Source organism: Callorhinus ursinus, unplaced genomic scaffold (assembly GCF_003265705.2).
Source record: "Callorhinus ursinus isolate GAN/ISIS: 27379988/994484 unplaced genomic scaffold, GSC_fseal_2.0 scaffold2, whole genome shotgun sequence".
Classification (NCBI taxonomy): Eukaryota; Metazoa; Chordata; class Mammalia; order Carnivora; family Otariidae; genus Callorhinus; species Callorhinus ursinus.
In genome coordinates this window covers 41,687,565-41,713,031 of record NW_027397064.1, presented here as the reverse complement: position 1 = coordinate 41,713,031, position 25,467 = coordinate 41,687,565, and the positions used below count along the sequence as shown (strand labels likewise).

Sequence of the window (25,467 nt, the reverse complement as noted above, 5' to 3'; positions counted from 1 at the left end):
TTTAAAAATAATTGTTAGTGTATCCAACAGAAAGTATTAATATTTAAACAACTTTTAATATCACTTTGGGCAATTACAAATCTTAGTGTTTAGGGGCTCTTTCTATCCTAGTTTTGCCATTAGAAGACTAGGTGACTGGGCAAATCAGGATAAACCGTAAAGGGGCTTGAACTTTGTTCAAATTAAAATCTTTGGAATGTTATCAAGTTATAGTAAAATAATTCCCTTGGAAGAAAGATTTCAGATCTGTATGAAATACTAGATAAAAGATTTCCTTAGAAGTCAACTGCAGTACAAAAAATAATGTGAACCCAGATTTTCAGATAGTTCTTTCTTCCTTTTAGCTATGCTCCATTGAAGTAACTTGTGAATCAGCCAGTGTGATGGCTGCAACACTGGCTAATGGTGGTTTCTGTCCAATTACTGGTGAGAGAGTACTGAGCCCTGAAGCAGTTCGAAATACACTGAGTTTGATGCATTCCTGTGGCATGTATGATTTCTCAGGGCAGTTTGCTTTCCATGTAAGTAATTGTTTAATCTTAATTTTCTACTGCAAGAAACTAGTCTGGGCTAGTTCTTTTAAAAATACAGTTTGAACTTTGGTTCTAAAGCTGCACATTAATTTTTGAGAGAGAGACTTGTTTTCAAGGTTAATTTGTTACAGGCTTGGTAAGGAATAGAGTTAAGCAGTCTACCAGATATTCTTTTTTTTTTTAAGATTTTATTTATTTATTTGAGAGAGAGACAGGAAGCATGAGCAGGGGGAGGGGCAGAGGAAGAGGGAGAAGCAGACTCTCCCGAGGAGCAGGGAGCCTGAAATGGGGCTTGATCCTGGGACCCTGAGATCATGACCCAAGCCGAAGGCAGCTGCTTAACTGACTGAGCCACCCAGGTGCCCCTCTACCAGATATTCTTAAGAACTTGAAGTTTAATTTATAGAACCTCATCACTTCTACTTATAAGGCATTCCAAAGTACAAGGTTAGTATAGACCTCTCTGCTTTTCCTTGTTAATATTTAGCATTATGGTGATTATGTACCTCAAGAATTCCTTAAGTTCAGAAGGAGCACATAATTGTGATGTTTAACATCTTTGGTTATTGTCATAGATATTTTAAAGTACTTAAAGTATATTTAACAAAAATATACTGCTTTAAGCTCTGTTGTGCACTTGTGAACATTTTTGTGCACTTGTGAAATGTATAGGCTTTCTAACTCATTCTGCTTATGTGAAGACATAATGCCCTAAAAAATTTTTTATTTGAAAATTTTAACAGAAAAATAGAGAAATGCATTTAATGTTACCCACTACTCAACTTCAGTAATTATCAATACATGATCAATATTGTTTATCTTTATTCCACACCCTTGCTGTAGTTTAATATGTAATTCTAAATGATAAGGATGTCTTTAAAAAACCATAGCAGCATTATTGCATTTAAAAAGATGAAAACATCTTTATCTTTAATAGCATCAAAATATTTGGTGTTCAGATGATCTGGATTATTTTATAAATTATTATTTTCTATAATAATAGACTTGGGATGCAAATAAAGGCCATACACTGTGATTGGTTTTATCTCCCTTTATTATTATTTTTAAAATCTGTGTTCTCCCCCTTGACTTCTCTTTTTTCTTGTTATTTTTAGTTGGAAAAACTGGGTCATTTATCCTGTACAGTTTCTCACAATATAGATTTTGTTTATTGCATCCATACTATTGTGCCTTGTATCTTATATTCCTGGTAAATTGTTATATCCCATTCAGGTGATTTTTTTCTTCCTCTTAGGTTTTGTGCAAGATTACTTCTAGGATAGGTAGTCAATATTGGAATGTTAGTAAGCCATTAGTGAATACTGTCCTGATGATATTAGTATTGTCTTTTATCACAGTTATTGTCAAGTGTTGCATAATGCAAACTTAAGTTTTGAAGAGGATTAATTTGAATTACCATCTTATCTCTATTCCTCAGACAATTCTCTGACAGTATACCACAGAGAATCTTTTAAGAAGATATAATTTCTCATTGTTCTCTAGTCATAGAATATTTTTTCCAAATAATTTTTTATACTTTAATACATGTTTATTATAGAATTAAAAAATATAGACCAAAAGAATAAAATAAAAACATGCATAGCCCCACAATTTAGATGTAATCTACTTTAATCCTTAGAGTATATCTTTTCAAATTTTTCTATATTCAGATGTATCTCAACTGTTTAATAGTGTTTTCTCATTTATTGTATTAGAAACATGTTGAAAAATACTTTTCTACATTTGTAATGTTAGAATTCTGCTGTATGTATGTAAACCATAATTTTTAAACCAATTCCTTTATTGTTGGACATAACTCTTCTTTTTTTAAAATGTTAACATGAATACCCTTTTTTTCAAATTATTTTCAGGTTGGTCTTCCTGCAAAATCCGGAGTTGCTGGGGGCATTCTTTTAGTTGTCCCCAATGTCATGGGCATGATGTGCTGGTCTCCTCCTCTGGACAAGATGGGCAACAGTGTTAAAGGAATTCATTTCTGTCATGTAAGCATATTTTCTTACTGAAAATAATGGTCATATAAGTGGAACCATCCAATGATTCAGTTTTTTCCATTTTAATTCCAATATAGTTAACATACAATGATGTATTAGTTTCAGGTGTACAATATAGTGATTCAGCAGTTCTATACATTATCCAGTGTTCATCGTGATAAGTGTACTCTTAATCCCTTTCACCTGTTTCACCCATTCCCCCACCCACCTCTCTGGTAACCAGCAGTTCTCTGTAGTTGAGTCGGTTTTTGGTTTATCTCTTTTTTTCCCCCTTTGTTTTGTTTCTTAAGTTCTATATACAGTGCTTGCTTCAGCAGCACATATATTAAATTCTACGTACAAGTGAAATGATGTGGTATTTGTCTTTCTCTGACTGGCTTACTTCACTTAGCATTATAGTCTCTAGATCCATCCATGTAGCAAATGGCAAGATTTCATTCTTCTTTATGGCCGAATAATATTCCATTGTGTATATGTATACACCACTTCTTCCTTATCCATTCATCTATTGATGGACATTTGGGCTGTTTACATAGCTTGGCTATTATAAATAAGACTCCAATAAACATAGGGGTGCATATATCCCTTCAAAGTAGTGTTTTTGTATTCTTTGGGTAAATGCCAAATAGTGTGATTTCTGGATATAGAGTAGTTCTTTTTTAACATTTTTTTTTTAGACTTTTTAAGGAACCTTCATACTGTTTTCCACAGTGGCTGCACCAGTTTGCATTCCTATCAACAGTGCACAAAGGTTCCTTTTTCTCCACATCCTCACCAACACTTGTTTTTTCTTGAGTTTCTGATTTTGGCCATTCTGACAAGTGTGAAGTGATATCTCATTGTGGTTTTGATTTGCATTACCCTAATGATGAGTGATGTTGAACATGTTTTCATGTGTCAGTTGACCATCTGCATGTCTTTGGAGAAATGTCTGTTCATGTCTTCTGCCCATTTATTAATTGGATAATTTGTTTTTTGGGGTATTGAGTTGTATCAGTTCTTCATATATTTTGGTTACTAACCCTTTAGCAGATATGTCATTTGCAAGTACCTTCTCCCATTCAATAGGTTGTTTTTTAGTTTGGTTGATTGTTTTCCTTTACTGTGCAGAAGCTCTTTATTTTGATGCAGTCCTAGTACTTTACTTTTGCTTTTGTTTTCTTTGCTTCGGGAGACATATCTAGAAAGATGTTGTTATTGCCTGTGATCTCTTCTGGGATTTTTATTATTTCAGCTCTAACATTTAGTTCCTTAATCCATTTTGAGTTGATTTTTGTGTATGGTTTAAGAAAATGGTCCACTTTCATTATTTTGCATGTAGCTGTCTAGTTTTCTGAAATTTATTTTTTTAAACTTTTTTTTTTTAAAGATTTTATTTCTTTGACAGAGAGAGACACAATGAGAGAGGGAACACAGGCAGGGGGAGTGGAAGAGGGAGAAGCAGACTTCCCGCGGAGCAGGGAGCCCGATGTGGGGCTTGATCCCAGGTCCTTGGGATCATGTCCTGAGCCGAAGGCAGATGCTTAACGACTGAGCCACGCAGGCTCCCCGAGAGTCTGTCTTTTTAAACCATTGCATATTTTTTCCTACTTCGTCAAAGATTAATTGACCATATAATTATGGGTTTATTTCCAGATATTCTCTTCTGTTCCATTGATCTATGTGTCTTTGTGCCTGTAACATACTGTTTTGATTACTACAGCTTTGAAATATAACTTGAAGTCTGGAATTGTGGTGCCTCCAGTTTGTTTTTCTTTTTCAAGATTGTTTTGGATATTTGGAGTCTTTTGTGGTTCCCATACAAATTTGAAGATTGTTTGTTCTAGCTCTGTGAAAAATGCTTTTGGTGTTTTGATAGAGATTGCATTAAATCTGTAGATTGCTTTGCATAGTGTAGACATTTTAACAATATTTGTTCTTCCAATCCATGAGCATGGAATGTCTTTTCCATTGCTTTGTGTCATCTTCAGTTTCTTTCATCAGTGTTTTATATATAGTTCAGAGTACAGGTCTTTCACCTCTTTGGTTAAGTTTATTCCTAGGTATTTTATTATTTTTGGTGCAATTATAAATGGGATTGTTTACTTACTTTCTGTGGTTTCATTTTTAGTGTGTAAAAATGCATTGGATTTCTGTATATTGATTTTGTATCCTGTGACTTTACTGCATTCATTTAATCAGTTCCAGTAGTTTTTGGTGGAGTCTTTAGGGTTTTCTATATAGAGTATCATTTCATCTGCAAATAGTGAAATTTTTACTTCATTACCAATTTGGATGCCTTTTATTTCTTTTGTTGTCTGATTGCTGTGGCTAGGACTTCTCGTACTATGTTGAATAAAAGTGGTAAGAGTGGACATCTTGTTATTGACTTAGGGGAAAAGCTCTCAAGTTTTTTTCCCTATTGAGTATGATGTTAGCTGTGGGTTTTTCATATAAGGCTCTTTATTGTGTTGAGGTATGTTCCCTCTAAACCCACTTTGTTGAAGGTTTTTATCATGAGTGGATGTTGTATGATAATGATCATGTAAGTGGAACCATCAAGTGATTCTATTTTTTTTACTCATTTCAGTAGTTTATTGATTGTTGGCATTCTGCCTGCCTGTCTGCCAGTTACTGGGGTAGCCGTGGAAGTACTCATAGAGGAGCTTTAAATTGCTTCTATCAGACAGTTCCCATATACTCATTCCCACAGAAAATTACATTTGAAACTGATGTTTTAATTGTCATGGTTTTAAATAGTTTTCAGTTTCTAAAAGTTCACCTAAAGTTACTAAACTTGGAAAGTTTAGTAAACTTGGAAAGTTTAAATTTAAAGCCCAACATAAATTAAGGTTATTATAGTTTATCATTAATCTGCATGTTTGAATATCTTTATCCATAAACTACCTTGAAAAGTCTCTTTTTTGAGGACATAAGCACTGCAAAATAAAATTGTTACTACCGTTGATTAGTTCAGTATTTTATGTTGTTACCCAAGTTTGCTAATATTTCAGCTTCTGGTTTTATGTACATTTACTACTTAATGGACTCTATATTGAGTGCTGTAATTTTTCTGCAAACTTTCTCAGTTAAAATTCTGATTTATTTTTCAGTTTTTTATATTTTACAAAAACTAGAGGATGACATTGGATTGCTTATAGATTATAAAGATTATAACCAGAATATTGATTTATATTTTTGTGTTGCTTTATGGTTATTTGATAGAATAGTTCTTTCCTATAGCTTGTTACTATAGTACCCATTTTATAGGAAATGAAAGTTAAACAATTTGATGGTTGAGCCCTAGGGTCATTCTCGTAAGCAGTGTTCTCAAAATTTTTATCCATGTCTTCTCATTCTGATTTCAGTTCTCTTCTTGATGCATCATGCCGCTTTATTAGCATGCAGTGGTATTTTCCATGAGATAGTAGTTAAGTTGGACAATATTAGTGTGATTTGTTAAAATATGAAAAAACAATGGCCGGTGAATAGCCAGTTTCTTACACTTGTTCTGTTTATTTACAGGATCTTGTTTCTCTCTGTAATTTCCATAACTATGATAATCTGAGACACTTTGCAAAAAAACTTGATCCTCGAAGAGAAGGTGGTGATCAAAGGGTAAGCAAAATTCTTATTTAGATTATTATGTAATATTTTTCTAAGAGAAAGAAAATGAGATTGACCTGTTTGAGTAGATCTTAGTTTAATTGTTAGTGGCCTCATATATTTGCTAATCACAAATGAGTGTATACAAGTTGTTGACATTTTTACCCTGGACATGGTAGTGTATAGATATTGCTGTTTTATTTAAATTTAAACTGATTAGCCTAGCAGCAGAGTTTCCCCACCACCCATTTTCCTGCTATTTTAAGCAATATTTTTAAGCATTGATTCTGTTAAAAAGAAAAAAGAATTGATTCTGTTCCAAGAAGACAACATTGGAGAGTGCTAGCTACATGCTATAAAAGAAAGCCTTGTGTTTACTCTTAATATTTGTCAGTTATACTCTTGAAGTTTATTTTGATGTGGATGGATATATAAATGGGAAAGGGATTATAGTGTTAGTGAAAGACCTTTCAAAGCCTCATAGTAAGTTTTAGTGGCCACTACCGATGAAATACTTTCCTTTAAAAAGTGTTTAATACAGAATTCTTGACACTCTTAAAAGTAATATTTATTTATCAGTGTGTTTGGCTTCATATTATTGCACATATATACTTTTTTAGAGCTAATATTTAAGAGTCAGGACTTAAATTTCAGGAACAAGATTTTTTGTCTTCCTAGTTATTCACTGGAACAAGGACTTGTTTTGAGTTTTAATTAAATTCTTTTACATCCCATCTGGATGTTTATAGTAAATAACTAATTAGATTTGAAGCTAATATGAAGCACTTATATAAGTAGAAATTATTTTTATGCATAGTAAGAAAATTTTCCTATTCCAATCAAAGTAACTTCTAATAATATGAGAATTGTGCAGAGCCAACAGAATAGAAACTTCCATGAGAGTCAACATGAGTAACATGGAACAAAACATCAAATGGTGGTGGGTGAAAATGTTAACAGATTTTAATAACATTCATTGAAAAATACCGTTTTATAGCTTGGACCTTTCTTCACTCAAGTGCACTAATAAATTATGTATGTTGCTTGAACAACTAGCATTCCTTTGGACCATTGGACTATGAAAGTCTCCAACAAGAACTTGCTTTAAAAGAGACAGTATGGAAAAAAGTGTCACCTGAGTCAAATGAGGACATCTCTACAACTGTAGTATATAGAATGGAAAGTCTGGGAGAGAAAAGCTAAAGAAATGGGTTCTAGTTTCAGAATGTTCTTCATTTAACCTCTCAAACATCTTTAGCTTTTTGCATACTATAAATATTTATTTGAGTTTTTTGTGTTCTCAACCTTGGGTGCTGGAGCCATAAAGCTTTTTTTCCTTTTAATTTTTGTATAAAGATAAGAGATTAAAAAGTGGATTTGTTGGTCTTTAAAAAAGTATTTATAAATAAGTAAAGCAAATTTGCTTTATTTTTGAAGATGCAAAAAGGAAAAATTCCTTTAAATTTTATCATGGTATAATTAAAATTTTAACTTAATCCTCATTTTAAAATAGTAACAAATATTTAATTTTTTGGTTCTAAAACCCACACACTGAACTCATAAATTTCATTACATTTTGTATTTTCTTTCCCAGTTTTAAAACTTACATGATGTCTGTAGGGGCAGTAGAAAGTTATTTCTATGCTAAATATAAAACTAAAAAGGCAAAATTAATGAATCCCAAATTATTTAATATAGCAGTAGATTATAAAATTAGCTTAAGTTTATATTTTATGCCATTTTTAGTGATAGATTGGCTTTAAATTTTTAAAACTTCATTTTAAATTTTATCAAACAGTTCAAAATATAAATCATGTCTTTGCTTTTTTTATTTTGCAATTCCTCTATGTTCTGTCAAAATTGTCATGTACAGGAGTGTCTTATGTTACTAAAACATTCCAGCCAAAGAATTTCAGAAGTAAGATAATGACGTTTCACTGTTAAAAAGCTATAATGGTTACTCAGAAGGAGCAACAGTGGGTGTCTTCAAGTGAAATGTTTACCTGAACAATTTTATTTTCATATTATCCACATTACTTTTTCTGTGTTATATTTAAGTATGAATGGTGAAGTCTTGGGTTTTAGCTTTTAATATTTTTATTATCCTAATAATTTCACAAATGCTAATGAATCTTTTATGATAAATTATAATAACATCTCATAAAGTTTGTTTTATTTGAACTCTTTTGGAGTACTTAGGAAATGAATTCAATCTGATGGTAGTAAGTATGCTACTAAAATGTTAGATCTGAATCCTTTTGTTTGGTTATAAAATGCAATATTGAGAATCAAAACTTGTTTTTAAGAGAAGGACTATTTTGAATAATTTAAAAGGTTTAAAGTCTGTCTTGGCAAAGTGATTGTAAAATTCTGTAGGACCTATTCACACTTCTTCCTTCTTCCAAATATCTCTTCGGTTTTCCCCCCAGTTTCCCACACCTACAAGGTGTTTTTGGTTTTTTATCCATTCTTAAACTTGTAGATTTTGGAGGGGCAGTGATGGGGTCTGGGGTCTAGAAGGAGAACTTGATAGTTTGTTTTTTTTAGTGTTATGGCATATATGTGGTAGATAACATCTATGAAAGTAAATAATAGTGTAGTAAAAAAGGTTTCACTGAGTAATTTAGATACTGGTGCAAAATAAATATAGAAAACCTGATCATATGATGTCTGGAGCTTGGGAACTATGATAATAGAAAAAGAAGTTCCCTTCCAAAGGTATTGGTCAGAAGCTTTTTGGGCTAACTTAAGTATTAAACTTAAATATTTAAATAATTATATGTTAAGTTTTAAAGGATTTTATGGTTACTTGAATATTTCTCTAATGTATAAATGCATATCTCACCGGATACTTCTGGCTTGGCCGTTTATAGGGGAGTGGTTTTTTTGAAGTCCTCACCTCTGCAACACCTTTAAACAGTATCATTTGTACTATGAGTTCCACCAAAGCCATTTACAGTTTGGGGAATGTCTTAATTGATAGATTGGGGAAAAAGTTTTACTTTTTCCCCTATGCTCTAAATTGTTACACTTTACTATTTCATTTGGAGATTGGTTTTACTTTATAAAATGAAAATTTAATATTTCCTATTGTGTCCATATGTATAGATTTCAAAATTATGTTGTTAATTTACGGCACTTATGTTGGTAAGTGCACACTTACCAGGGAAGTAGCATTATCTAAGCTAACTGTGTTTTAAAAGTCTTGTTAAGGATGAGCATCCAGAAATTTTTGTAGGAAGGTATCCAAATGGAAGAAGAGGGAAGATACTGTGAATAGGCCCCCAAACTTTACCTTAAGAAAAAAAAAAAAAAAGGAAAATCTTTGCCAGATTTAAGGACATTCTTTAAATTGATTCCTTCAGTATTTTTAATACCTTTTCAAATAAAATTCTTGAAAAGTACCCAGTATTGTGGATTTAATGTTTCATGCCATTATTGATTCTTGATATTCAAGCATTTAGAAATTAGCACATTTGTTTTTCCTTTTTTTTATTAACATTTCGTTTGAAATGCATATCCTTCCTGAAATACTTTATTTTTAGCATAAATGTTGTGCATTTTATCTTAGTGTTTAGATTAAAACATTTGTGTTATTTAGCTTTCTTTCATTTGCTTTGTATATTTAATAATGTACCTTTTATTTTCCAGTATGCCTTTTTGTATTGTACAATAAATTTATTTTAAGCTGATTTTATTGGTTTTTTTTTGATGAAAGCAACTCTAGCATTTTAAGTACAAGTAGTTGAATTTTAACAAAAGATTTGCTTTATCAAGATACTATTAAAATGTTTTATATTTTTAATTCTGAGGCTGTTGTGAAGAGATACTAGAAATACTCAAAAGGGCTTTGTTTGATTTTTTTATTTTTAAGCGAAGTATAGAGTTAGTGGGGTTTTTTGAGGGAGAGGACATTTCCTATTGGTTGTACTAGAAGTATTTGAATAAAGACTTTTCACCCAATTTTTTTTTTGTTGTTTTTCCATTTGACAACTTAAAAAAAAAAGTCTACCCTATATGCTGTTTCTACTTTCTGAGGAAGAGTATCACTGATGTTATTCACTGTGTCACTGTTGTTTTATCTGTTGTCTAGCTTAGGAAAATCATATTGCTAAATCAAATGAAGAGTATCATAATACTACTTTAGAATTGTCATTCACAGTAGAATTTGTATTAGAGTGGAATAACTATAATACAGAAATTCATCTTAACTACTTTTTAAGGAATTTAGTTTTCAGAAGGAACTTCCTTCTTTCTGTTTATTTACACAGCATAGTCCAAATTATAATGAGGCTTCGTGCATTATTGGTTAAATACAGTACAGTTGACTCTCAACACAGGTTTGAACTGCATGGGTCCACTTATATAATTTAATTTGTAGTACAGTACTGTAGTGTATTTTATCTTCCTTATGATTTTCTAAATTTTTTTTCTCCAGCTTACTATAACATACAAAATGTGTTTTAATCACCTGTTTATGTTCTTGGTAAGGCTTCTGGTCAGCTTACGCTATTAGTAGTTAAGTTTTGGGAGAGTCAGAAGTTATGTGCAGATTTTCAACTACATAGGGGTCAGTGTCCCTTACCCCCACCCCAACATTGTTTAAGGTCAGCTGTACTTTAAATATTTCTGTTTGATCATATCTATCATTTGTATCCAGAGAAGATGTCCCAAATAGACTGTAGAATTTTAGAACTATTTGAAAGGGAAATACCATTGTTTATAAGAACTGGGATTTATCTGTGGGATTTTTGATAAAGTCCTTTAGGGACTAGTAAATATGGAGTTCAAGTATCATGATATATTTAAAATACAATGTTTATGATTGCTTACTTTTAAAGATACATTTGGAATTTTTTTGTTGTTGTTTTAATCCATTTAAAGGAAAGGGAGAGGTGACTCAAAGAACTTGGTGGTCTTGGTCTGACAGTGTAGAGTTTTATAGGCATGTATGTATGTGGAAAGAAACACTGATACATACTGATATGCCAGTCTTTATATATAATGTGTGCATGTTTATATGTATGTGTTTGTGAGTATATCTATCTGTGTCTGTTTATCTGTCCATCTATCCATTCACTCATCCATCCATCCATCTTCTGAAAATCAGCAGCAATCCTTTCCACATAGTATGTTATGTGTAAATGGTTCTTTGCTTTATTCCTATTCCAAGTTTTATCATAGAATAACTCAACATTTTTGCTGCCCCCAGGATTTATAAAATATAAGATATTTTACTTGTTCATTTTAACTCTAAAGATTGTGCTTTCTTTTTTTGTGCCCTTTCACTACCTGCACTGTCAGAGTACGAGTAACATTATTGGGGAACTCCATAAAAGGGAAAGCAAGAACATCAAATTTCATGTGGAAAGTTGACTTTATGGCAGTTTCCAAAATTTATTATATGGAAGGATTATATTCAACTTAAAAAAATAATGTACTTCTCATTTTGAACACCTTATGGAATAGTTTTATTCCAAAAATTGTGCACAATTTTTATTTTAAGAATGTGCTTTACTTTTCATTTGTTAAAATTTGGGTGTTTCTCCTAACCAATCTTGAAAATGCTAGAATGCAATTTTTTTAAAAAGTAAAATGATTTCTGTTCCATTCCTTTACTATTTTATATTAAATGTAATATTTACATTGTGTAATAAAACCAAAACCGGATGTTGGAGATAGAGCTGTTATGAAATATCATGGCCCATCCTTCAGATTTTCACTTAGATTTATTCAGGATAGACTTCACCTTAGTCCATTCTCTGTCATGGAGTTCAAAGGCAAAATTAAACAGGAAAATATATTCAAGGGACGCCTGGGTGGCTCACTTGTTAAGCATCTGCCTTTGGCTCAGGTCATGGTCCCAGGGTCCTGGGATCGAGCCCTGCATATCGGGCTCCCGGGCTTCCTCTCCCTCTCCCCCTGCTTGTGTTCCCTCTCTTGCTGTGTCTCTCTCTGTCAAATAAATAAATAAAATCTTTAAAAAAGAAAAGAAAAGAAAGTAAATTAAGTTCAACTACTTTTATTTCAAATTGTTAACATAAAAGATTTGTTTCTTACACTGCATAGAAATAGAAGGAATTTAGTTGGACTGGGAGAGGTTCTTTCCTCCTTCTCTCTTCCCCTGCTCTAGTAGGTTATCAAAGTGAATTCCATACAGACTTGAAGAAATTTAGAGTTACACTTAGTCTGTTTTAGTTGAGTTTTTAAAACTACTATAAAGGCATCTAGAGCAAAATCTATCCAACATAAAACAGAGCTGGCAAAACCTGATGTTAAGGAGTCCTTAATTTCTTAAATAGTAATAGAAAAAGTACTTACTTTTTAAATAGATGATGTTAAGGAGACTAATCTTAAATCTTTGTATTTAATGAAGTGATTCTATTATACTATAGTTTTAAAATGTTCTTTTTTATTTATATTTTGAAATATAAAAGGTCATTAATTTTAAGGTTGACTTTACCATTTGTTTTGTATATTTTAGATCCACTATAGTGATTTTTAGAATCTGTAGCTGTAGAGATTTTTAAGATATGCAAAATATGTAAAGCCTATGTTGATTAAGTTTTTATAATGGCTTTCTAATCAATTATATTAACCTTTAACTAAAATGAATGACATAAATTAGCACTTGCATGTGTTGCTTTTTTTGGTGGTATCTGTGGTATTTTTTTTGCATAAATTACTTTTTATGGAGAATTGTTATGTATGGGGTAAAAAATAAAAAAAAAACAAATTTTGATTCTTGGTGCCAAATGCTGTGATGAACTCCATACAGTTCAGTATGGAGGCTCACAAGAAAGAGTAATCAAGTGACAAATTTTGACAATTGATCTCATAACACCATTATTAGACTTACAACTCTAAATCTCATTTACTAACTCAGAAATATTTAATTAAATCTCAGTGATAAAGAACAAATTGGTATATCTATTTTTAAGCCAAATTTTAATATCTGAGGATTTGATTTTTCTGGACATAGTATTATTAAAAATAATGATTTTTTTTCATTAAGTTATTTACCTTGCTGAAATACTTCCAATGCTAATACCTCAGATGATTGAAATTATTTATCTGGAAGGCTTAGCTTTTAAAAGGAAAAGTTCTTACCTGAAATAGTTTTAGATTTGTTTCCAACATGACTGGTGATTTTTGTTTACATAATAAAAATCTCCTCTGTCCAGTAATTCCACTTGAAGCCCTGAGTTATGTTTTAGTTCATATTCTGTAAACAGCTGAAGAATTTATTTTATTTTTAAAACATAGTTCAAACATTCTAGTTCTTTGATGTTCTTTCATTTACCATAATCTTGTAATTTATTAGAATTTCATAATTGAGGGGCGCCAGGGGGCTCAGTCAGTTAAGCATCCAACTCTTGATTTCAGCTGAGGTCATGATCTCAGGGTTGTGAGATTGAGCCCCAAGTCGGACTCTGCACTGGGCGTAGAGCATGTCTAAGATTCTCTCTCCCTCCCCCAGTTGAGTGCACAAATTCTCTCTCTAAAAAAATAAAATAGATAAGAATCCTATAATTGCGCTTGAAAGTAGTAATCTTAAAAGTTTATCTGGTGCAAACTCCCATTTCAACCAACCCCCTTTTCCAGGTTTCTTAGCACCTTGCTTTCTCACTTAACATATGTATAATATTTTTTTCTGTTTTGATGGAGTTGGTCTGTTTTGTGTTTTGTTATGACAGTCTTTTGTTTATTGGTTATTTGTAATGAAAAGCATAATTGACAATAGTTAATATGACTGTAAGTTATTTGGCAAACTGATTTTCCCATCAGTGTTTATATTATAACTACTTAATTGTATTTTTCTAGTAAACAGTCTTATGCCACAGTTTATAAAGACTAGTAAAGTTAGAAGTGAATGTTACAATTATACAGTAGTTCTAAAAATAAAACATTACCCTGGAACCTTTGAAAGAAAGTAAGTGTAGCAAAAATGTGACTCTAAAAATAAATGTTGAACCATTTGCTTTTTAAAATAAGTTCCTTTGGTGTTAGGTTAAATATATAAGTAAGAAGTTTAAATAAGCAAAAGGTTTTGGAGTTCTAAATAAATGTTTTCTAGAAGAAAAATTCTTTTTCTTTGCAAGTTAGCTTTTCCCAGCACATACTTTGCAAAATATCTAGCTTATTTCCTTTGTTTTTATTTTATATTTTTGGATCTCTGGGTGGCTTCAGAACAAGGCACCTCATTTGTTGGTATATTATTCTATCATGTATATTGTTCTTAGCAGCAATCTCCATTTAATAGCTCTGGGATTTTTGTTTTTTATTTATGAAGGAAATTTATATTGCTGTTCTTGAAAAGCATTACTTTTTAAAAGCCTTTGTTGACTTAGAAATGTTACAACTTAAAATCATGTTATTCTTTAAAAAAGTATTATGGGTTTTGTTTCAAAATTTAAACTTGCCTAATGGGTAGCTCTTTTCTCCACAAGTTTATATAGATGAGAACCTGACCTTTTAGGAGACTGGCTCTTACTCAGTATAAACTCCGCTTGTTTTCACGTTATACTTACTAAAATTAGAATGGTCTTAAAGTACTCCCGTCAGTTATACTAGTTAACTATTCATATTTGGACCATTCCATTGTAAAATTCAAATTGAAATTATGATCTTTAGCCTCTTGTTAAACTTTTCTTTCTAATTAGTAGTTTTCATTATTTTGTATGTGCCTTTCACAAATCATCACTAAGAGGCAGTTACAATTATCCTTCGAGGGGATTCATTTAATTCCATTAAATGAAATTAATTATGTTGTATAAAACCACGATATAAATTATTCATTGGGCTCCATCCACATTTTGTTGTTTTGTTCTTTATCACAGTCACAAAGATCCTAATTGAAAAATTCAAAATAAATTAATTTCAAGTATTCTTTCTTTTTAAACTTTTTCCTCTCATAACTCATTTTTGGCTGAAAATGTAACATAAACATTATATCAAAGTTATTCATAAAATGGGTTTTCATTTTCAAGCCTTCATATTGCTGATATGTTCATTTCCAATCTTTTAATATTGACATTTGCCATTCAAGAGTTATTTTTCTAAAGATTTTATTTATTTGACAGAGAGAGACACAGCGAGAGAGGGAACACAAGCAGGGGGAGTGAGAGAGGGAGAAGCAGGCCTCCTGCCGAGCAGGGAGCCCCATGCGGGGCTTGATCCCAGGACCCTGGGATCATGACCTTCCTGGGATCATGACCTGAGCCGAAGGCAGACGCTTAACAACTGAGCCACCCAGGCACCCCAAGAGTTATTTTCTTTAAAAAGTTAAAAACATGAGTGTTAAAATTCATGCTTTTTTCATTATAATAAAGTTTATTGTTGATAATTTATTATTTTACTTTCAAGTTTGAATACAAAATCTGTGGGTCCAGGTCTCTGCACAAGATTTACAATATAAATAAAGAAATCAACTAAATAATATTGTTTCTACTTTGAATTGAAGTGAATGTTACATTTTTTGCACAATGAAACTTTATTAACATCTCTTGATGAAATTATAGAACAAGTGATTTTGTTAAAATTCTACGGTGACTAATACTATTAATCCTTTTAAATCATACCAATAAAATATTCCTGCCTTAATGTCTCTTCTTTTTATCTGAAAGAGAAACTTTAGAGAATGGTTTTAAGGAGGTGGGGAAGTAGAGCTTAACTTTCTACTTATGTGTTTGTGAAGTGTTTCAACTAAAACATGGTATTACAACAAAATTTAGAGTACGTATGATTTTTTTTTCACCTGAAGGAGAAACAAAGGAAAAAGAAAACTAATCTGCTGTGTTTTTAGCCAAGTAATAAAAACTTGAGAAGCTTTAATTTTTATTTTGTCTCTGTTGTGCACTTTTATTTTATATCCACCATATATGTCTGCCACAGAATCAGCACTACTCTTGATTTGATATCCCTTATATGTTGGACTTGTCATGTAATGGTCTCATTTAGTGCATTTACCTCATATTTGGGGACTCTGGATAGAGGGCTGTTGCTATGTTAGCACTGAGTTTTGTAGTTTTTGCTTTGCAAAAATCCCCATTCAGTACTATTGTGAATTTTAGAATTTTGTTTTAGTTAAGGATTTAGGATCTTCTGCAAAAGTTCTCAGTAGGTTGAAACTTGTGGTTTACCTAGTGGTTTCTGGACTTAAATAGGATCAGTGAATGCTGGGAAGTTGGGCATAGGATCTGGGTGGGTAACCTAGTGTGATATAAGGCATGAACTTTTTTTTTTTTTTGGCATGAACTTCTGAGTCTTGTTTTCTACCTTAAAAATTTATATAAATTTTATTCCTTTTTACCTCTTTTAATATTTTTAAAACATAGGATTTACTACAAGTTCTGTGACTAACCTTTTCTCCAGAATTGGAGTAAAATTGGCTTCAGGAAGATGTACCATTCTCATTCATTCTGACATAGGTAATGGTTAATCTGTAAACAGTCTTAATCACAGGTTTGAAGTTACTGTTTGTACCTAAAATTGGCAGTGATTTTTAAAAAGAATGTCTCATTTATGCCTGCTGCCTGTACCCAAAGATCTTGGAAGCCTAGAGTTCCTTTCCCAGTCCCTTCTCATAAGAAGCTTAGCAGTGTGCAGACTAGAACTGAATATACAGTGAGCAGTACTCAAAGGTGCGGGCCAAATTTTAGGTAATCTCAGTTTGCTCGGGCAGTCCAGTTTGCTAACCTAGGGATCTTGCAGTTTTCTGTAGACTTCCTATTTTGCTTTCAGTGTCAGTAATTTCAGTCAACTCTAACAACAGTCCCTGCCCAGTGCACCATCAGCAGAAACCTGATAACATCAAAATTTGAATAGCATGACTTTTAGCACTTACTGAGACCAGTGCAATGTTTTGAGATTTTTTTAATCCTCCTAAAGTCTGTAAAGTAGGTACTATTATTACCTCTGTAGATTTATATAGATCTTATAAGTTCCCTAAAGTCACAGAACTCTTAGATCTGTAGAACCAGGATTTGCACCCAGGCAGTTTTGGTTCCAGAGCCCATTGTTTTGACCATGGACTATATTATTTCCCATTGCAAAATGTAAGTGGAGCAACTTATGTCTCCTTGTTAATAAAACTGGGATATTCCATGAAAATTTAAGGACAGTATCAATTTCAGAGTGCCTTGACAGAAGAAAAAGGGAAATTTTATATTGAACAAGGTTATCTTGTGATAATTTCAATTTTCACTATAACGTATATAATGCAGGCAGTGTCTCCATCACATGTCACCAATATCCTATAATTGATTTTCAGATGTGCATGTATTTATTTCACTCATAGAAAAGAGGTTCCTATCTCCAGAGATACTTCTACTAAAATTAAATGTGATGGGAAGTTATTGAGGGACTTTCAGCAGACAGCACATTTATGTTCTAAAATGTTTATCTAAGTGGGAAAGTTAATTCCAATATAATTGACCATAATAGATAACAAGTCAGCCCCAACTATTACAGTGAAATAATTTTTTAGCTTAGCTTTCTTGTGTTTTTCATTACTTAAAAAGTTTCCTTATTGTATATTCCTACAGCATTAAATATAAATTAGTATATTAGCATTAAAAGCTGATGTTTATAACTCCTTAAAACTTGGAAGATTCATTTTTAAATCATTTTAAATCTTTTTGTGGGTCTCCTTTAAGTCTGTCAGCTAACCTCAATTTATTAAAACCTTTATAAACCCTGACTCCATAAAACTTTTCATAGAGCTCAATTGTAGGGGTTTTCATTAATCTTATGTATAAGAGTTCTATGATCTGAAACCTTAATGTCTGAAAATGAATTCATTGTTCACATCTGCACTTATTTTTAGAATAAAATTTACTTTTGTACAAACTAGAATGATTCAGTGATAAAAAAACAAATTTGTATTCTCATCTATAGTCATTTATAGTTCTTGTATATATGTTTTATTTTAATGATAATGTTAGATAAACAAAATCACAAAAACATGCCATGTGTACTGGACTATGAAGAAACACAATTCTGCTATTAAATATATCTAAAAAATAATTTCTACCTATCTCAATGCCCTCAGGGAAGCTGGTGGTAAATGTACCCATTTTCCAATTAAATCGTTCATCCAGTGTTGCTTTTATAATAATGTAGTAGGGTATAAGAGTGGTCAAATAGTTCATTCTTTTTATGAAGTTGCTTTTCCACTAAAGTGGCTCTAAGAAAGTGGCCAGGACTCTTCTGATTTCTTGGTTTTTAGGTCTCCAATTCAGTATTATTTGTCCCTGTTTACATAGTTATCAAACAACTTTTCATCTATTCTATATACCAAGAATTTTGTTTTCCTCTTGTGTGAGTTTTTTCCTCTTCATTTCTGGCACTATATATAGATCCTCTACCAATGTCTAAGATTAGATCCAGCTATATAAATGCAAATGTGTAACTTTTCAAATTATTTTTTTCCTTTTTTCCTATTAAGAACCAGTTATCTCTCAATATTTCACTAATTTTTGTTTAAGCAGCACACAGTTTAAGGTATTTAGCCAATTTAATTTGATGGAGTAGTTCAGATTTTATATAAATTAGCTTTAGCATTATCCTATTGTTCATTCACTAATTGCTTCATTCAACCAATATTTGTCTCTTGCATGATACATGCTAGATACTACAGAGTACTTAGGATATGTGATAGTTAATGAGTATGATCAAATCCTTGCTTGTTTGCAATCTAGAAGGGGATGCAGATATTGAATGAATAATTAATAAAATAGTTAAAATGGTGATAAATGATTTGTTCATACTGGTACCTGTAGATCTAGGACATTTTAACTTATTAAGGAGGTGAAATGGCATATACCAAATGACACTTTATACACCTATACAAAAGACTTTATGAGATAAATGTACAAGGTAGTTAAAGTATAAGAACATGCACACCAGTCTTCACTAAAACTTAACCTCTGGGAAGGAGAGGAATGCAGGAGGAATACTGCACTGAACTGAACCCAAAACTCATTGAAGTTCTGGGCCTGAGATGAGATGTGACAGAATGGGGAAATAGATGGGAGAAGGTAGATGGATATGAGATGTGTTTAAGAGATGAAGGTTGGCAGCACTTGGTGATAGTATTTGGTGGATGAAAAGAATGAGATGTCAAGGGGACAGCCAGGTTTTAGTATAAGTGATAGGGCAGATAGTGCTGTGTTACTAAGATGGAGAACACTGGAGAAGCAAACCTTGGGAGTACAGGGAGAAATGAATTTTGGTTATTGTAACAAAGGTCTGTTTGGCTAGATATCAAGAGTATGATTAGTAGGGGTTTAAGTGAATGGCGTTGTTTTTCTAACATAACAAGAAGTCTGGGGGTAGAAAATCCAGGATGTGTGCCATCTGTAAGATATACTCCAACCAACCTTAGTGTGTTGGCTTTAGATTTCCTGCCTGTCACCTTTTAGTTGCAAGATAACTGTTCCACCTTTAGCCTCACTTGTATGGTCAAAGTGGAAGAAGAAAAGAAAGAGGGATACCTAAATCAGATAACCCATTTGACACTTACTGACCAGACTAGCTACAAGGGAATCTAGGGAAGAATTTTTAGTTGGCACATTGCTATCCCTAACTAATAGAGATTCTCTTAGCATGGATGGGGTAGGGAATAGATCATAGATAGGCAATTGGCAGTGTGAGAAAACTAACTTCCATCTGACGTATTTATATTTGTGAGATACCCAAGTAGTGATGCTGAGTATCACATATAGGCTTAAAACTTACGAGAGTGGTCTGAGTTGGAGATACAATTCTGTGAGTTGTTAGCATGAAGAGAGTAGATTTGAAACTCAAGCTGTGTGAGATTGCTCCAGAAGACAGTGCCAAATGCGAAGGAACCTTAAGGAACTCCCATTTTAAAAGAACAGTACACAAGTCTCCCATTACGGAAAAATGTCCCATTAGGAGAAAATCCAGCATAACATAGTAGAAGTCAAGGAAAGAGTATTGTAAGAAATTTGGAACAGTCAACTGTACCAAAGCAGATAAGCATTAAGATGAGGGGTGTCCATTTACATTACATCTTTCCTAAATTTCTTTTGGTGTTAAAATGCCCTTTTATTTAGTATGATATCAGTAGATGGTAGGGTTGTTTTTATTGTATGTGCTCAGAAAATAAAAAATCGGCAGCCCATATTGGTAACCTTCTCCCCACAGTTAAAATTTTCTTCACTTTGAGATTTAAAGGTCGGAGAACTATTGGAGTAGAGCAGGTTTGGCTGCTGATAGAAAAGACCCAGTAAAGAAGGAGAACCTGAGATAGAAACAGGAGAGCAGAAATGGCCAATAAAGTGATGTCTCTGGAAAGAAATGGAGCTCTCAGCACAAGTGGAGGATTAGGTTTGGTGGGAGGAAAAGCATCTCTTCCCAAAAAAGAGGACATTGAGAGGCAGGCAGGTAGGTTTGCAGACATGGTAGGGAGAAGTTGAAGTTTCTGCCCCTTCGCTTCCATTTTCCTGAAGAGTATGAAAGGAGGCTTTCCACTGAGAATGAGTTGTGGAGTTGGAGGGAGGCTGTGCGGTTTCCAGGCATAAAGAAGATAGGAAATGTTGATTCTTGAAGAGTGGAGCAGAGCTGAAGAAAATAGGGCAACTTTGTCAGAATAGTATTGAGGTTGCTAACCGTGGATTTGCTGTGATGCTAATCTGCTCTCTTGCCACCCGCCTCCCTCCCCCCATTATCCCTATAGCTGCATTCCAAATTTAGGTTCAGAAGCTGCAGAAGATCAGGCAAGGGATTTTAGAGCATTTACCAGATAGTGATTTTAACAGTAGGCTTTGGAATCTACTTTAGACCCTCCCTACATAGAAGACCTACGTTTAGACTTTTTTCTTTTAGAATTTGATTCTACTTAAAGAATTTTCAACTAATATAGATTACACTAATAGATGAGTTCTGTGTATAATTTTGCCATGTCCAACCTCCTTGCTTCACATAAAATATTGCTGATAAGAATTATAAATGTTAAAATACAGATACATGCTAAGCAGTCTCATGATAAGGCCCTGAGAATGGTGCTGGAGTGATTTTTTTTTTGGCCTATTTATATATATATATATTTTTTTTATACAGTGCTAAACGTTGCATTATTTTTAAGGGTCTTAAAAATATCCTATTCTCCAGCAGCTTCTTGTATTATGTGCTGGAGGAACCTGTTAGCATAATTTGATGATATTAGAATGTCTATGAAAGTGCTTTGAAAAGTGTACAGCACTAGAGAAATAGATGTCATTGTGCCTGTTCTGTGTGTTGTCTGTAAAGTCAGCATGTCAGACTTCCCACAGTAGAACTGCAAAATAAACATTAAAGAATGTAGAGAATTAAGTATGGCTCTCTGGAGATGAGAGATTTCTTTCTAAAAGCAGTCAGTAAGAATGTACTGTGGTTGGAATAACTACAGAATATTCATGTCCCTGTGCCTTGCTTTGTTGTAGCAACATTTAGGGCATGCAAAGGAGAGATCGGTCCTTTAAATTGAAGACAATTCTGTCTCTACTGCTGCCAAGTCTTTGTTTTGTTTCTTAGCAGAAAGAGAACCCCATCTCTTTTCAGTGACCTTGTATATATTTATTTTTAATTTCTACCAGACAGTGTGAGAATCTTTTGATTCTATTTGCCCTGACCTGTTTTGTTTGTTTGTTTGTTTGTTTTAAAGTATTATGTACAAGCATTTGGTGACTGTTTTCTTCTCTTTCTGTCTTATTCTTTGCTTTTAGTTTCTTTGACCCCTTTTTTACCTACTTGTTTTTTTAGTTAATAATAATTGTAAATGAACATGATACTTTATCATGCCAGAAGTGTGGCACCTTGCCCTCTATCTGAACACACTAATGTTAGCTAATCTTCATGGAGTTTTAACAAATATTTGTATAAGAGAGATAGAGAGCCAGGAAGATAGCGAATATGAAACTTTGATAGTTGTCCATGCCATATAAAGACTCATAGGTTTGCCACATGGAAAATGCACTTCTGTTCTTCAGGGAAATAGCTGCCTTTGCCCTTGCTTATTTCGATTTTCCTCCTAATTGTTGCTGACTTCTTAAGTAGGAATGCTGTTTGTTATGCCACACAAAGATATGCTCTTAGCTACTTTTATGCTTTGATCTAAAAGGAGGGTTGCTAATGGGCCCACTGGTATTTTTTTTTTAATTTTATTATGTTATGTTAGTCACCATACAATACGTCATTAGTTTTTGATGTGGTGATCCACGATCCATTGTTTTCGTATAACACCCAGTGCTCCATGCAGTACGTGCCCTCCTTAATACCCATCACTGGGCTAACCCATCCCTCCACCCCCCTCCCTCTAGAACCCTCAGTTTGTTTCTCAGAGTCCATAGTCTCTCATGTTTCATCTCTCCCTCTGATTCCCCCCCTTCATTTTCCCTTCCTTCTCCTAATGTCCTCCCTGCTATTCCTTACGTTCCACAAATAAGTGAAATCATATGATCATTGACTTTCTCTTCTTGATTTATTTCACTTAGCATCATCTCCTCCAGTCCCATCCATGTTGATGTAAAGGTTGGGTATTCATCCTTTCTGATGGCTGAGTGATATTCCATTGTATGTATGGATCACATCTTCTTTATCCATTCATCTGCTGAAGGGCATCTGGGCTCTTTCCACAGTTTGGCTATTGCAGACATTGCTGCTATGAACATTGGGGTGAATATGGCCCTTCTTTTCACCACATCTGTGTCTTTGGGATAAATACCCAGTAGTGCCATTGCTGGGTCATAGGGTAGCTCTATTTTTAAATTTTTGAGGAACTTCCACACTGTTTTCCAAAGTGGCTGTACCAACTTGCATTCCCACCAACAGTGTAAGGGGGTTCCCCTTTCTCCACAACCTCTCCAGCATTTGTTGTTTCTTTCCCTGTCCATTTTTGCCATTCTCACTGGTGTAAGGTGGTATCTCAATGTGGTTTTGATTTGAATTTCCCTGATGGCTAATGATGATGAACATTTTTTCATGTGTCTGTTAGCCATTTGTATGTCTTCTTCAGAGAAGTGTCTTTTCATATCTTCTGCCCACTTTTTGACTTGATTATTTGTTTTTTGGGTGTTGCGTTTGAGAAGTTCTTCATAGATCTTGGATACCAGCCCTTTATCTGTAGTGTCATTTGCAAATATCTTCTCCCATTCTGTGCGTTGCCTCTTTGTTTTGTTAACTGTTTCCTTTGCTGTGCAGAAGCTTTTTATCTTGATGAAGTCCCAAAAGTTCATTTTTGCTTTTGTTTCACTAGCTTTTGGAGATGTATCTTGAAAGAAGTTGCTGTGGGCGATGTCAAAGAGGTTACTGCCTACGTTCTCCTCTAGGATTTTGATGGATTCCTGTCTCACATTGAGGTCTTTCATCCACTTTGAGTTTATCTTTGTGAATGGTGTTAGAGAATGATCGAGTTTCATTCTTCTGCATGTGACTGTCCAATTTTCCCAACACCATTTATTGAAGAGACTGTCTTTTTTCCTTTGCATGTTTTTTCCTGCTTTGTCAAAGATTATTTGACCATAGAGTTGAGGGTCCATATCTGGGTTCTCTATTCAGTTCCATTGGTCTATATGTCTGTTTTTGTGCCAGTACCATGCTGTCTTGGTGATCACAGCTTTGTAATAGAGCTTGAAATCGGGCAATGTGATGCCCCCAGCTTTGTTTTTCTTCTTCAACATTTCCTTGGCGATTCGGGGTCTTTTTTTAGGCCATTCACTGGCATTTACCAAATAACATTAGCCACTGAGATAAGCTGTTTATTTGCTGCTAATGTTGTAGCAATCATATTTGTTCTCTTGACATTGACCCAAAAGTCATATTTCACTTTTAAAAACTTAAATGCAGAAACTGAAGATATCTTTAACTTTTTGCCTTTTGTGGCATTGATATGCCAAGTTGAATGATTTGTTTTGTTTGTCTATTTTCTTTTCAATTAAAAACAAAATACCTTTGGCTAGCACCTCAATAGAAAATTAGTATTTCTGATTTCCCTAGGAACTGTTTCTTAGTTGCTATCTTCTGATTTTAGTCTTGGTATTGTATTGGTGAGGAAATCTCATTTCAGGTTTTGTTAGGAAATCTCTTGGCCCGGTAGATACTGCGTAGTGGTCGAGAGCACTGACCCGAGCATCAGTCAGACTGAGCATGAGCTCTCCCTCTGTCGCTTACCAGCATTATTACTCTGCTCAAGTTAATTTAAATTCATTAGCCTTCAGTTTCTTGTCCTTTGAATAATAACAGATAGTAATACTTAAAGCACTTAGCTCAGTCCAGAGAGAGTAGGTGCTTCATATTAGCTATTTTTTTCTAAATAATGTATAATCTGAATGTTTGTCTTTTTGGGTTGTCAGATTTCTTTGATATAATCATGACTTCTTAATTTAAGAATGAGTAAAATTATTTCAGGTTAATCTATTCACTGAGAAATTTTGAAAATGGTATGCTTAGGAGAGTTTATTCTTTAATCAAGCAGAATGCAGTGTTTGGAGCTGCCATTTTGAGGTTATATTTTGTAAATGAAATTTCTGTGCTCCTCTTTAGAGTAAAATTTACTATTCAATTTATTCTTCTATATTAAAATTATTATATAAACACCTCCTGCATTAAAAACTTGGAAATGTTATGAAATTTCTGGACTGTTATTCCCTTAAAGGATTTTCTCTAATCCTCTGATCATTGTCAGTTTGGATTAATTTTGTCTATATATAGCAGATTAATAATTGTGTCCGAATAAGTCAATGGAAAAGCTTAGGAGCATGTAGCCTTGTACTCATCTTCCACTTTTTAATCACAAAAGTACTATAATTTTGTTTTTACATGTCCATATGATATTTATATGAATATTAAATAAGAAAAAGAGGAAATATCTTTGCTCACGTACGCATTGTGCAGGTTTATATTTCTACCCTTGTTGGTAAGAGATTAATTTACATTTGATGACAACTTAAAATTTTTCTTTCGCTATACTATAATAGGTTTGTATTTTTTAATCTGACCTTAAGAAAAATATTTATGAAAGAAGGCTGAAAACTTATTTTCATTTAAAGGCTCAAAAAGGCCAAGTTGGCGTGAAGCTTTTAAAACAAAACTGGATCTGGAGTGATGATGGTTTATTTAACAGATGAAGAGTGTCTGTCCCATGGCAACAGATACCATAGCGAGCTGGAAATGAGAGAGTGGCTCACGTCAAACTAGAAGTGGTGAGAAGGGAAGGATGGTTTTTCAGTTTCCTGCTTTTTTTTTCTTTTCATTAAAACCTTTCCAAAAGGGCTGCATTATTAGTCTTTGTATGAAGACAGAAACTAATGAGGAAAAACAAGGGTAGCCCCGGT

The 25,467-nt window shown here is 33.3% G+C and overlaps 2 protein-coding genes across 9 annotated transcripts in view; one reads left to right on the top strand and one right to left on the bottom strand.

Moving 5' to 3' along the window:
* STAT1 (signal transducer and activator of transcription 1) overlaps positions 1-25,467 on the bottom strand; it is a 295,742-nt gene that overhangs the window by 215,738 nt on the left and 54,537 nt on the right. The window contains exon 28 of one of the 6 annotated variants that reach the window (XR_012374857.1): positions 20,247-25,297. The exons of 4 other annotated variants lie outside the window; for them this stretch is intronic. The gene's annotated coding sequence lies outside the window, so the exon portion shown is untranslated. Of the gene's footprint in view, positions 1-20,246; positions 25,298-25,467 lie in introns of those variants that run through there. One more of the 6 variants, XR_012374858.1, reaches the window with a different exon arrangement.
* GLS (glutaminase) overlaps positions 1-25,467 on the top strand; it is an 80,308-nt gene that overhangs the window by 43,410 nt on the left and 11,431 nt on the right. Inside the window, exons 12-15 of one of the 3 annotated variants that reach the window (XM_025848467.2) lie at positions 345-521; positions 2,405-2,536; positions 6,050-6,142; positions 7,187-10,093. In XM_025848467.2, the coding sequence (XP_025704252.1) occupies positions 345-521; positions 2,405-2,536; positions 6,050-6,142; positions 7,187-7,333 (549 nt within the window). In that variant the 3' untranslated portion in view covers positions 7,334-10,093. Of the gene's footprint in view, positions 1-344; positions 522-2,404; positions 2,537-6,049; positions 6,143-7,127; positions 10,094-25,467 lie in introns of those variants that run through there. The other 2 variants (XM_025848478.2, XM_025848457.2) reach the window with 2 other exon arrangements.